This window comes from Lolium rigidum, chromosome 6 (assembly GCF_022539505.1).
Source record: "Lolium rigidum isolate FL_2022 chromosome 6, APGP_CSIRO_Lrig_0.1, whole genome shotgun sequence".
Lineage (NCBI taxonomy): Eukaryota > Viridiplantae > Streptophyta > Magnoliopsida > Poales > Poaceae > Lolium > Lolium rigidum.
Genome location: NC_061513.1, coordinates 288,320,933 through 288,332,804, shown reverse-complemented (window position 1 = coordinate 288,332,804; position 11,872 = coordinate 288,320,933). Strand labels below are relative to the sequence as shown.

Here is an 11,872-nt window from a genome sequence, read left to right as displayed (position 1 = left end):
AGCGTTACCACGTGTCAGAATTCAGAAATATTTCACTCTTTTTTCAGTTTCCTTTTTGAGCCAGTGTAATACTACCTCTGAATAGAAGCCGATTATATTTTTTAACAAAAGCAACTAGTATGTGCAAGAGAATCGGCAATTGCAACCTCCCCATCAGCCATCACTACTCCTCTATGATTGACACAAAGATAGCACAACATACCTCTTCTTCTCAGTACCCCATTTCCAAATGACAAGTGTCAGAATTCATGTTCTAGCAATCTCTGTATGCTCCATCTGACGAAGTAATATTCCTCCAACTTGGACATTATAAATGGAACTTTAATGATATATTTATCCGTAGATTCACCCTTAGTCTAGTCCTTAGATACATGGAATAAATTTTACAATAAAATGTTGAGTTTCGTTGCTTTTGTACAATTTCTGAATCTACTATATAGAACCATCCTTCTCAAAGACTTGGCAAGTACTGAAGGTTTTCTGAACTCGCAAAGCTTATTTCTTCCCGAGTGGTGGAACTTGCACTTTGTGCACTCATATTGTGAGGTGGATCTTCACTGGAACGAGACATAAAGGTGTAGGTCAAGTTATAAAAAATATCTTTGTATAGAATAACTTACCGAAAAAAAGAACTTAAATATAATCTTACATTGGTTCAGAAAAGTTTTGCTTTGGTGGCATCTTCATTTCATCTAAGCTTCTCTCGAACATTTCTAGAACTTTGGCTATAGTAGGGCGATAAATAGGTAGTATTTGTATGCACCACAAACCAATGAAGGTCATCTTTCTTGCCTTTTCGTCAATTTCACTTGTGACATCACATTCTGGCAATCTATCATCTTGTGCAAAGTGGTCATAAATCCAGTCTGGGAAATATTGTTCGCTAGATTTTTCAGCCATCGCATTCACATTTTTCCTGCCGCCAACCATCTCTAACAACATCATTCCATAACTGTAAACATCTGACTTTGTCGAAGCAACTCCAAACGCTCGGGAGTGAACTTCTGGAGCGATGTACCCAATCGTCCCTCTAGCACCAGTCATTGAAAGCTGGCTCTCCTTTGCATGACTCAATTTAGCTAGACCAAAGTCAGCAATCTTTGGGCTAAAATCCTTGTCTAGAAGGATATTTTGAGGCTTGATATCGAAATGAACAATCCGTGTATTACAACTATGGTGCAAGTATTCCAGGCCACGAGCAATCCCAATTGCTATCGCATAGAGCCTCTCCCATCCTAAAATTTCTTTGGGATTTTCTGAGTATATGTACTTATCCAAGGAGCCATTGGGCATGTACTCATATATAAGTGCTCTTTTTGATCCCTCCAAACAAAACCCAAATAAGTTAACAATATTAACATGAGAGGTTCTGCCAATGCTCATAACCTCATTCACAAAATCGTCCCCATTTCCTTTGCACTCATGCAAGAATTTCACAGCAACCAGGCGACCGTCATCTAGTCTTCCTTTGAAAACCACACCATAACCACCTTTTCCAAGCTGATCACTGCGAGAAGACGTTAGCTTCATTACCTCTGAGTACGTGTATCTTTTTGGAGCTAGGGATCCATAAGATACTATCATGGCTTCGTAATTCCTTTCAGTGCTGCTGCTGGTCTTTTTGCAGAGGAGAAACCATAGTCTTTTGCCCTTTCTATGCCATATCAGCACATAAATGCATGGAATGAGCAAGGCCACAGATGCTGATGTCAAAACTGAGATTGAAGAAGATGTTATTTCTTCTTGTAAATGATAAGTCATAATATGGTCATTTAGATCTCGAGGCCATCAGTAATTTAAATTTCTCTCTCGGAAAGAACACAATATAGCAAAAGTGGTAACAAGCTAAAGTCCATGGATATTTTCTCCAAAGCTATGAGCCTTGTTTTATGCACATGCTGAGAGTTTACTTTTTTCAAATTTTATTTTTGAATCATAGCCCATGATTATAGACTGCAACTTTTAAATACTAGTATTATGCTAGAAATTAACTGATGATCAACTACCGAGCCTTAAATTACTATATAAAAAAAATTGTGCATACCTATTAGTATTATCTTCTTTCCAGTCCTCTTGCTACCTGAAATATAGCATCATATTTAGAGTTCAAATAGAAATACGTGCAGTAGTCCAATATTGGTCGTTTTTCCAAAAGAAAGAAACAAACACCATATTTTAATCTTGAATATTTGCTGATAATAAATACGAAGAAAAAAATATGTTGCAAGATAGTACTGAAGACCTTGCCTTACATGTCTATCTTTGTTTTGGCTTAACAACTATATTTCTTAAGTGCAGGTTTGATACGATAGTATGAGTTATAGGGCCGGGTGAATTTCATATCCATATAATTATTGGAAAAGTACTCAGTTAGATTTTACTGGACCGTATATCATATTCATTTGGGAGTTCAGACTAGTGCGAGGATGAAGTAATGGCAACATGTAAGGACACTAACAAACGCTTCACGTATATATCCGCCGCTAGGATTTTATCCTTGTTAATTTTTGAATTTTCCTATGCCTTCAAAAGCTTGACTGATCATATTTTTGTGTGGACTGCAGAGATTGAAAGGAGTGTCATTTGTAGCATTGACATACGATAGCAGGTGTCACATATCTCACTTGTCGTTCTAAATTCTCCAGGTATACTATTAGTATTTCCAGATTTGAATTGGTACCCCAGCTTGCTTTTAGTCTTAGAAGTCTGCGAAATTTGGATCTCGCTGGCATGTGTCAATCTGGTCGCCATCTGGGTCAGATACCCTACCGCTATATCTTGGTTCAGTATACTTTTTGAGCAATAATTGGTTGAGCAATAATTTTTCAAAGAAGATAAATAGTTCAGCAGAACCCAAGGGGTAAGTCTTGACAAATTAGGTGCTATTGACTGAGTGTGCTCCACAGACCACAGTGCTATGGGTATGTTCCTGTCCTATTTATCTCTCTCGGCATTTTACTTTTGTAATCAGTATTTCGAATTTATTTAAAAAATAAATTGTTGAAGTGTTGCAAACCATGAGTACCTTAGTCATGGCTGAGCTATAACCATCGAAAATTAGTTCAGCACTTGAAAGCAAATAGATGGGATGGGGAGGAGAGAAAGACAATGACTGAATACTCCTTAAGCTAAGGAACCTTATAGAAGTTGCCCATTGAAGATGCTCTTCTTATATAGTATATAAATTAGTTTATTAGAAAGAAAAAAATGACCAGTGAGCTTACCACTGCCAGGCGGCTGCTGCCATTTCATGAGGAAGCCACCGCTGATGAGCTGCTTGTAGTCGCTCGCTTTCGCCTCGCCAGACATGCCCAACACCGGCACAGTGGTAGCGTTGCAGCCCTCGATAGCATAGCCGGCATAGTCACCCGTCTCATCGTAAGGAACTCCCCCGCGGACAAAAATGTTGTTCTTGTTCCCGCATCTCATCTCCACTAGTGTGCTATCTCTACGTGCTTCCGTTGCGCTTGTGCAGTTGTAGAAGACGAGGTTCATGCTGTCGGCGTCGATCGTAAATGGGAGGCCCAATTTGATGGAGGTATTCATGGTCCAGGCTGGGCAGCTGTCGGAGGCTTGCAATATATTCAGCTTGCCTTGGTCAACCACATGCAAACTGCGTTCCTCATAGTGGATGTCGATAATTGCTATGCCGTAGGCCACAGGCACAGAGCTCCGTAGGATCGGAGTGTTGTTGACGCAAGCGGCCTCGAAGTCTGACGAGCCACATGATGTTCCTGTCTCCATGTCAAGGGCCCAGAATGGGTAAGAGATGGTGAGGTTGCCGCACCTCGTGGCCGCCGAGCAGCCTTCCGCTTGCTCCTCACCAGCCGCGATGGTCAGCATCAGCGGTAGCCACCAGGCCCCGAAGAACCAGAAGCTTGGAGCCATGGCAGCACAGGATTTGGAATTTGCTACTTGTGATGGGGGTGCTGGGGCCTGCCCGCATGGGGAGAGAGGAGTAAGAGAGAATACTCTGCTTGTGGTTGTCTTCGTCCGAACGTCTCCACGTGCGGAGATGGGCTAGACACGGTGACCAAATGATTTTTCAAGAGTGCCAGGCTCGATGCATGCATCTGGATGGTGCACCAGCTAATTTTGTGCCAACATGGTTGATAGATGAAGGCACACCAAGACACCAAGTGGCCTGGGTTGTTTTGGTGAGCTTTCGGACAGTAGCAACTAGGCAGGAAAGAAACAAACTCTAGTTTAGAGTTTGCTTAAAGAATTCTCAGCTCGGCAGGACCCAGTTGACCATTCCACCGACAGAAAGTCAAGGTACTGACAAAATCAAGACTCACTTCATCCAATCATCCCAGTAGACCAGTTATTCCAGACAAAATAGGCTCTACAGCAGAATGATGATCAGCCTTATTCTTCAAGCGATTAGCCAGCATCAACTCAGTCTCCACCAAAATCTTTAGACTGGTTATGAATTAATTGCTTGGACGGAGATTTTTTCTAAAGAAAATACTAAGTAGTTCATCACAACTATCTGATGAGTGCTATTTTGACCGCGGCACCATAATACTTCTCTCTCTGTCTCTCTCAGCATTTCCCCTAGCATTTCAAATTTATTTACATGATGAATTGTTAAAGTTATGCAAACACGACTACACCCGTAAATACTCATATAGTTGAACTATTTGCGGTGGAGAATTAATTTATTATTACTTCAATATTCCAAACCAAAGAGAGATACGGGAAGGAGAGAAAACGATGGACCTATGCTAAGAAATAATGGGAACATGTAAGGACACTAACAAATGCTTCACGTATCCACAGCTAGTATTTTATCCTTGCTAATTTTTGAATTTTCCTATGCCTCCAAAAGCTTCACTGGTCATATTTTTGTGTGGAGGGCAGAAATTGAAAGGAGTGCCATTTGTAGCATTGACCTACGATAACAGGTGTCACATATCTCACTTGTCATTCTAGATTCTCCGGGTATACTACAGTAGATGTATTTCAAGATTTGAATTGATACCCTAGCTTGCTTTTAGTCTTAAAAGTCGACGAAATTCGGATCTCGCTGGCATGTGTCAACCTGGTCAGTCTGCCATCTGGGTCAGATACCATACCGATGCATCTTGGTTCAGTATACTTTTTGAGCGATAATTGGTTGAGCAATGATTTTTCAAAGAAGATTAATAGTTCAGCAGAACCCATGGGACAAATCTTGACAAATGACTAAGTGCTTCACGGACCGCAGTGCTATGGGTATGTTCCTGTCCTATTTATCTCTTTCGGCATTTTACTTTTGTAATCAGTATTTCGAGCTTGTTTACAAGATAAATTGTTGAAGTGTTGCAAACCATCTGTAGTCATGGTTGAGCTATTACCATCGAAAATTAGTTCAGCACTTGAAAGCAAAGAGAAGGGATGGGGAGGAGAGAAAGATGATGCGTGAATAATACTTAATCTAAGGAACCTTATAGAAATTTCCCATTGAAGATGCTCTTCTTAGTCCATAAATAAGTTTGTTAGAAAGAACAATAATCTGATGAGGGACCTTACCACTGCCAGGCGGCTGCTGCCATTTCATGAGGAAGCCATCGCTGATGAGCTGCTGGTAGTCGCTCGCTTTCGCCTCGCCGGAAATGCCCAACACAGGCACAACGGTGGCGTTGCAGCCCTCAATAGCGTAGCTGGCATAGTCACCCGTCTCATCGTAAGGCACTCCCCCGCGGACAAAAATGTTGTTCTTGTTCCCGCATCTCATCTCCACCAGCGCGCTATCTCTAAGCGCTGCCACTGCACTTGTGCAGTTGTAGAAGACGAGGTTCATGTTGTCGGCGTCGATCGTAAATGGGAGGCCCAATTTGATGGAGGTATTCATGGTCCAGGCTGGGCAGCTGTCGGAGGCTTGCAATATATTCAGCTTGCCTTGATCAACAACATGCAAACTGCGCTGCTCATAGTCGATGTCGACTATTGCTATGCCATAGGCCACAGGTACGGAGCTCTGTAGTATAGGAGTGTTGTTGACGCAAGCGGCCTCGAAGTCCGGCGAACCACATGATCTTCCCGTCCCCATGTCAAGTAGCCAGAATGGGGAGGAGATGGTGAGGTTGCCGCACCTCGTGGCCGCTGAGCAGCCTTCCACTTGCTCCTCAGCCGCCACCATGGTCAGCATCAGCGGTAGCCACCATGCCCAGAAGAACCAGAAGCTTGGAGCCATGGCAGCACAGGAGGATTTGGATTTTGCTACTAGTGACGGGGGTGATGGGGAGAGAGAAGAAAGAGAGAATACTCAGCTTGTGGTTGTCTTCGTCCGAACGTCTCCACGTGCGCAGATGGGCTAGACACGCTGGCCAAATGATTAGCTTATTGACCGGACTTAGGAGAGATTTTTAAGAGAATGCACAGTTTGGCAGGACCCATTGGACCAATCCACCGATAGAAACAGTCAAAGTACTGCCAAAATCAAGTCTCACATCATCCAATCATGCCACTAGACCAATTATTTCGGATAAAATAGGCTCTATACCAGATGATCAGCCCTATTCTTCAAACGATTAGCCAGCATCAAGATCTTCAGACTGGTGATGAATTAATTGTGTGGATGGAGATCGGAGACGGATACAAATTAATACACTGATTGAGCTATGAGTTTTTCTAAAGAAAACTAAGTAGTTCATCACAACTATCTACTTAGTGCGTTTGATCGCAGCACCATAGTACCTCTCTCTCTGTCTCTCAGCATTTCCCCTAGCATTTCAAATTTATGTACACGATATTATGCAAACACGACTACACCTGTAATTGCTCATAGTTGAGCTATTTACAGTGGAGAATTAGTTTATTGTTACTTCAATATTTCAAACCAAAGATACAATAGGGGAAGGAGAGAAAACGATGGACCTATTTTAAATGCTAAGAAATAGCTTACAGAAGTTGGCGAATGAAAATGCTCTTCAATCCATAAGTAAGTTTGAGAGAAGAAAAGCTTACCACTAGCAGCAGGAGGTGGGGGATCCCATCTGAGGACGAAGCCATCGCTGATGAGCTGCTCGTAGTCGCTCGCATTTGCCTTGCCGGACGTCCACAGAACCGGCAGGGAGCTAGAGATGCATCCTTCCATGTAGTAGCCCTCATAGCTCTCTGAAGCGTTGTAACTCCCTCCGATTCTGACAAACTCGCTGCTCTCGCTCCCGCACCTCATCATCGTCTCCACCAGCTCTCCGCCCCGGCGTGCCGCCGACACCGTTGTCGTCGATGCGTTGGTGCAGTTGTACATGATCAGATTCAGGCTCATGGGGTCGGGCCTAAACCGTCGGGCCAGCCTCTCGGAGATGTTCCAAGTCCTCTCACTGCAGCTGTTGGAGGCCGGCAACAGTCTCATCTTGTCCAGGTCGACGACATGCATCCTGTCTTCCTCGTAAGAGATGTCCATGATCTGGAATCCGTCGCTTAGAGGTATGGTGCTGGGTAGAAGGGGGATGTTGTTAAGGCAGGTGATCACGAAGTCCCGCGAACCACATGATCTTCCCGTCTTGGAGTTGACGACCCAGAATGGGTCGGAGATGGTGAGGTTGCCGCATCTCCTGGCCAAGCCGGAGCAGCCTTGTACCTGCTGATCAGCCGCTCCGACGGCGAGAATCAGCGGTAACCACCAGGCCCAGAAGAACCAGCAGCAGCTTGGAGGCATGGAAGCACAAGATCTGGGATTTTTTGCTGGTGCGCGAGGTGCTCGGCCGGCCTGGCCGCCTGGGAGGTAGAAGAGGGAATAGTCTACTAGTGAGTACCGGCGCTGGGCTGTCTCCTGTCTTCGTCCACAAATGAATACTAGCTAATTGACTGATTTTGGGATAACTTTTCCTTCGACGGTTCGGCTGAACCAGTGGACAAGTCTCCACAATCGCGTGCGGTTGGATGTGATCGCCGACCATGGCACCTAACGTTGCATAAACAATTCGCAAAAAAATTACGCGCGCAGATTCACGAGATGATTCATGCCTAGCAGAAATCTCATGCTTCACGTGTGCATTCGAGCCCTCTGTTGACCAAGCTACATGCGTCCCTGTCATGTGTGGATTCAAGCCCGCTGTTGACCATGCTACATGCGTGCAGAGTTGTGTTAACTTAAGCTGTCTGTAACATATGCCATCTAGGATTTTTGGACGGTTAGAGCTGAGAGAAGAAGGGGTCGTCGGTAATCATGCAGACGATCGATTTCTGCTTTTTTCGGTAGCTTAGCGACGGCTCCACTCCCGTTGTATAGATGGCGTTGATAATCTCTGACCTCAAAGCAAATCTGCTCCTCTGATCGTGATGGTCCCACCGTGTTTAGTGCTAATAAACAAATCTTTTAATTTCGTGCAGTTACGAGTTTCAGGCTCTTGCAGACAACTGAACCAACAACCTATTGTACGAGTCATCTGCAGCGGCGTCTAGAGCTGACATGTACACGTACTACAGACTGTTGCGGACTGAACGATTGTACATGCCCTTAGGGCTTGACCTGTAATTTCTTTTGTCAGCAGACAAAAAAACCGATTCTGTACTACACACGGAGAGAACTAAGTGCATTTCCAGCGGCCCAATTCATTTTGGATACCAATTGTTTCTCATTTATTTTGTCAGCAGAACAAAAATGTTGTTATGTACTTGTTGCCTGCCAAAACCCACCGGCGAGCAGCGACGAGCAACACGAAGAGCCGGGAGGCTCCCAGAACTGCTGGTGGGCCCTGGTCCCTCGGGCGACGGCCCGCAAAATCCGGCACACGTCCTGGCTATTGCGAGGGCGTGCCACCTGACCTATACCTGGTCAGAAAGGTGATGGATTGCTTCAATTAGTTTCCTGCATAGCAGACACGTAAACATTAAATCTGAGTCTCGATCGGCTCTCAGGTTACCCTATGAATCGGCTCAAAGAGCCGATTGACCCATGGTTCGTATTGGATCTACGATAACATGGGGATCCTGCTTTATCAATACCGAGTTAAATTGATCTACGACAGTTCAGGGCTTTCACCGCATAATTAGAACGTCTTACGCGTAGTTGAGCCTGGCAGATACGAAAGATAACAGAAAACTAGTCCTAGAAGAGGCCTAAAAACCAACACAGAGTCGATTCCCGGAACAACCCCTCTTGGATCGGCAAATCATACCTTACGCACTACTGGATCGTTCAACCCGTTTGCAAGGCCTAACCATGCGGATATCAAACTAATCCTTGGAGAACAAGGAACAACCATAACAGATCAGATCTACCAAATAAAGACCAAGCAAGATGCTGCCCTTACACCTAAGATAGGTGCAAAGGCAGACTAGATATTTAGGGCGCAGCATAACTAAGCAAACATATCAGAAAAGTATCGATGTTAGCCCCAAAACATCTATGATAACGGTATTACTCGCCATCAACAAGGCTTCAGTTCGAGCAACACAAAACAACGAATAAACTGATACTGCCCAGATCGCAAGATGCGATCTGGGCAGCATGACGCTTACCCGGAAGAAACCCTCGAAACAAGGGGTGGCGATGCGCCTAGATTGTGTTTGTTGTGAACGTGATCGTTCTCCTTTCTCAATAACCCTAGGTACATATTTATAGTCCGTAGACTTTCTATCTTTGGAATAAACCTAACCGTATACGAACCAAACTCTATCTCTTAATTCTAAACTGAAACGTGATCTACCATAATGTACGGATATACGGGCAATCTAGCCCAAACTCTCGCACGAGGCCGATTCGAAACACTTTATGTGCATATCCTCTAAGCCCATCTCAACCACGGCCCATCTCCTAATTTGGCTAAAATCCGGCGATAACACATGCCCCCTGGTTTTGGCAATAATAATTCCAAAACCACTCTGTTTTCCTTCATCGGGTTACGCGTTGCAGAGCAGAACCGCTACAGTGCCCTTCCATCATGATGCCTTGCCTTCTCAACTTCTCTGTACTGCACGATTTGACAGTTTTGGCACCGCATCCTCGAAAATCGCCACAGCATTGAATCATCTTCCACTGTATCCCCTTTATTTAACCTTATCCGAGCAGTTTGCCTCCTCATCCTCTTGTTCTGCATTAGCAATCGAAACTCCCCTCCTCTGCTACCATGGACTCCTCCTCTGCCTCCTGCTCTTCGGGTCTCCCCTCCCAATCCTCCTCCTCCCGTGAGCCGACGCCGGAGTACGACCCGATAGCGGCGTACGAGGCCCTCGCCCCACTGTGGTGGGACGAGGCGGATTGGGATTTCGCCGTCAGGTCAGAGGATGACGAATTCTTGACCGACGGGGAGGATAACTTCCAGTTCCTCGTTGACGGGGAGTTGGAGGAAGAGAGCGACGACGACGCTTTCTCCTGGGGCAAGGACATCTCCTCCGACGAAGAGGATGAAACGGAGGACGACACCTCCTCCGAGGAATACCCGCCGGCGAAGCGCTTCCGCATCGGGTCGGAGGACGACGACGACGACGAAGAATACCCGACGGCTTCAGTAGCAGCGACGAAGACATCGCCGGTAGCAACGCCGATGGCAGCGAGGACGGCGACGATGAGGGCAGCGACGACAGCGACGGCGCCGGCCCCTAGAATAGGGACTACTAGAATAGGGCTAGTAGTAGTACATTAGGTAGTAGATCTCCCTTTTGTGAGCAATCGGCTCTTATTGTAAAAACCCCTTTTAATCAATGAAGAATGCTTCTATGTCTGATTTTTCCGATTGTCAAAGTAGGTCAATGCACAAAGAGCCGATAGCAACGCATCGTTCTTTTACCATAAAACGCCGCAAGGCCGGACTCGGTTACCTATTTAGACAGGTCCAAGCGGACATTCCCCAAATTCAAACGATAACCTGTGACCCTCGTCTAAAGGACCAAACTCAGATCTCCAATTGCCCATCGAGCAGATTCAACTCGCGGCAACGCGAATCCCAGATCTCCAACCGCGCAGATTCATCTCCGCCAGCGAATCAGATGGTGGAATCGTCCAACGCCAACGCAACGGTCTCCGGCCCGAAGGTAATCTTTAACCGCCCCTCGCCATCCGAGCATAGTGTTAGAACTAATAGCAAACATCCGAATTAATGCCTTATTCCACCATTAATTTTAGGTATCGGACATTCTCGTTGCCGCATCCTTCTCTTCCAAACTCTCTTTGTCTTGGCCCCCGTACTCGTCGAGAGTCCCGCCCATCCGATTTCTTGCGAGGCCCATAAGATCCCCTTCGTGAACCGAATTTAGATCTAACTTCTTGGGCCGACCGCTACAAGCCCGGCCTAACCCTCCCGAAGATTGGGTTTCCCGGTACAAGAGAGTATCCAAAACTTACCAATCCAAATGGGAAACCACAGGAATAGCCGATGCTCTGTCCTTATCATTGTCTCCCCTTGAGAAGCATGAAAACCTTCTAAAAACCATCGGCTACTTCGGTCCGATGCTCGAACCGCTTCATGTTTGGCCACGGCCCCATGACACCAACTCTGCTAGATGTGGTAATGATCACTGGCCTAGACGTTACATCCCCCAGCCCCTCTGCTTTTATGCTGCTAAGGGTCCCTTTCAAGCTCTCTTCCAAAACAGAGTGCACAAACTAGGGTGCTTACCTTTGACGCCACATGAAAAATAAAGGCCCTGTAACAGAGAAAGAACACACGGCCTTCCTAAATTTCTGGTTGGAACACTTCATATTCTGTGGCCCTTCACTTGCTCCGACCAAGAATTATCTTCCCTTAGCCTATGAACTTGCCAGAGGCACCCAGCTTGGCATCGGCAAACTGTTCCTTGGAGAGGTCTATCGATATCTCCAACTAATGTTCGTCAAATTATCTTCCCAAAAAACAGTCAAAACAGGAGGTCCCTGGTGGTTTATTCAGCTATGGGCTCACTGTATTTCCGAACCATATCCCAAACTTCCCACTTTTGGCCA

General features: G+C 45.5%; 1 protein-coding gene across 3 annotated transcripts; it reads right to left on the bottom strand.

The window, feature by feature from the left end:
- Positions 1-312: 312 nt before the first annotated feature.
- On the bottom strand, positions 313-7,669 carry LOC124665423 (LEAF RUST 10 DISEASE-RESISTANCE LOCUS RECEPTOR-LIKE PROTEIN KINASE-like 2.5). Of its 3 annotated transcripts, none has more exons than XM_047202837.1 (4): positions 6,952-7,669; positions 2,045-2,080; positions 650-1,715; positions 313-557 (listed from the first exon to the last, which is right to left on the bottom strand). In XM_047202837.1, the coding sequence occupies exons 1-4, from the start codon at positions 7,646-7,648 to the stop codon at positions 452-454; spliced, it is 1,905 nt and encodes a 634-aa protein (XP_047058793.1). In that variant the 5' UTR covers positions 7,649-7,669; the 3' UTR covers positions 313-451. The 3 variants fall into 3 exon arrangements, with proteins under 3 accessions (XP_047058793.1, XP_047058795.1, XP_047058794.1); XM_047202839.1 differs by lacking the exon at positions 6,952-7,669 and adding an exon at positions 5,515-6,178; XM_047202838.1 differs by lacking the exon at positions 6,952-7,669 and adding an exon at positions 3,225-4,395.
- Between the last annotated feature and the right edge of the window lie 4,203 nt (positions 7,670-11,872).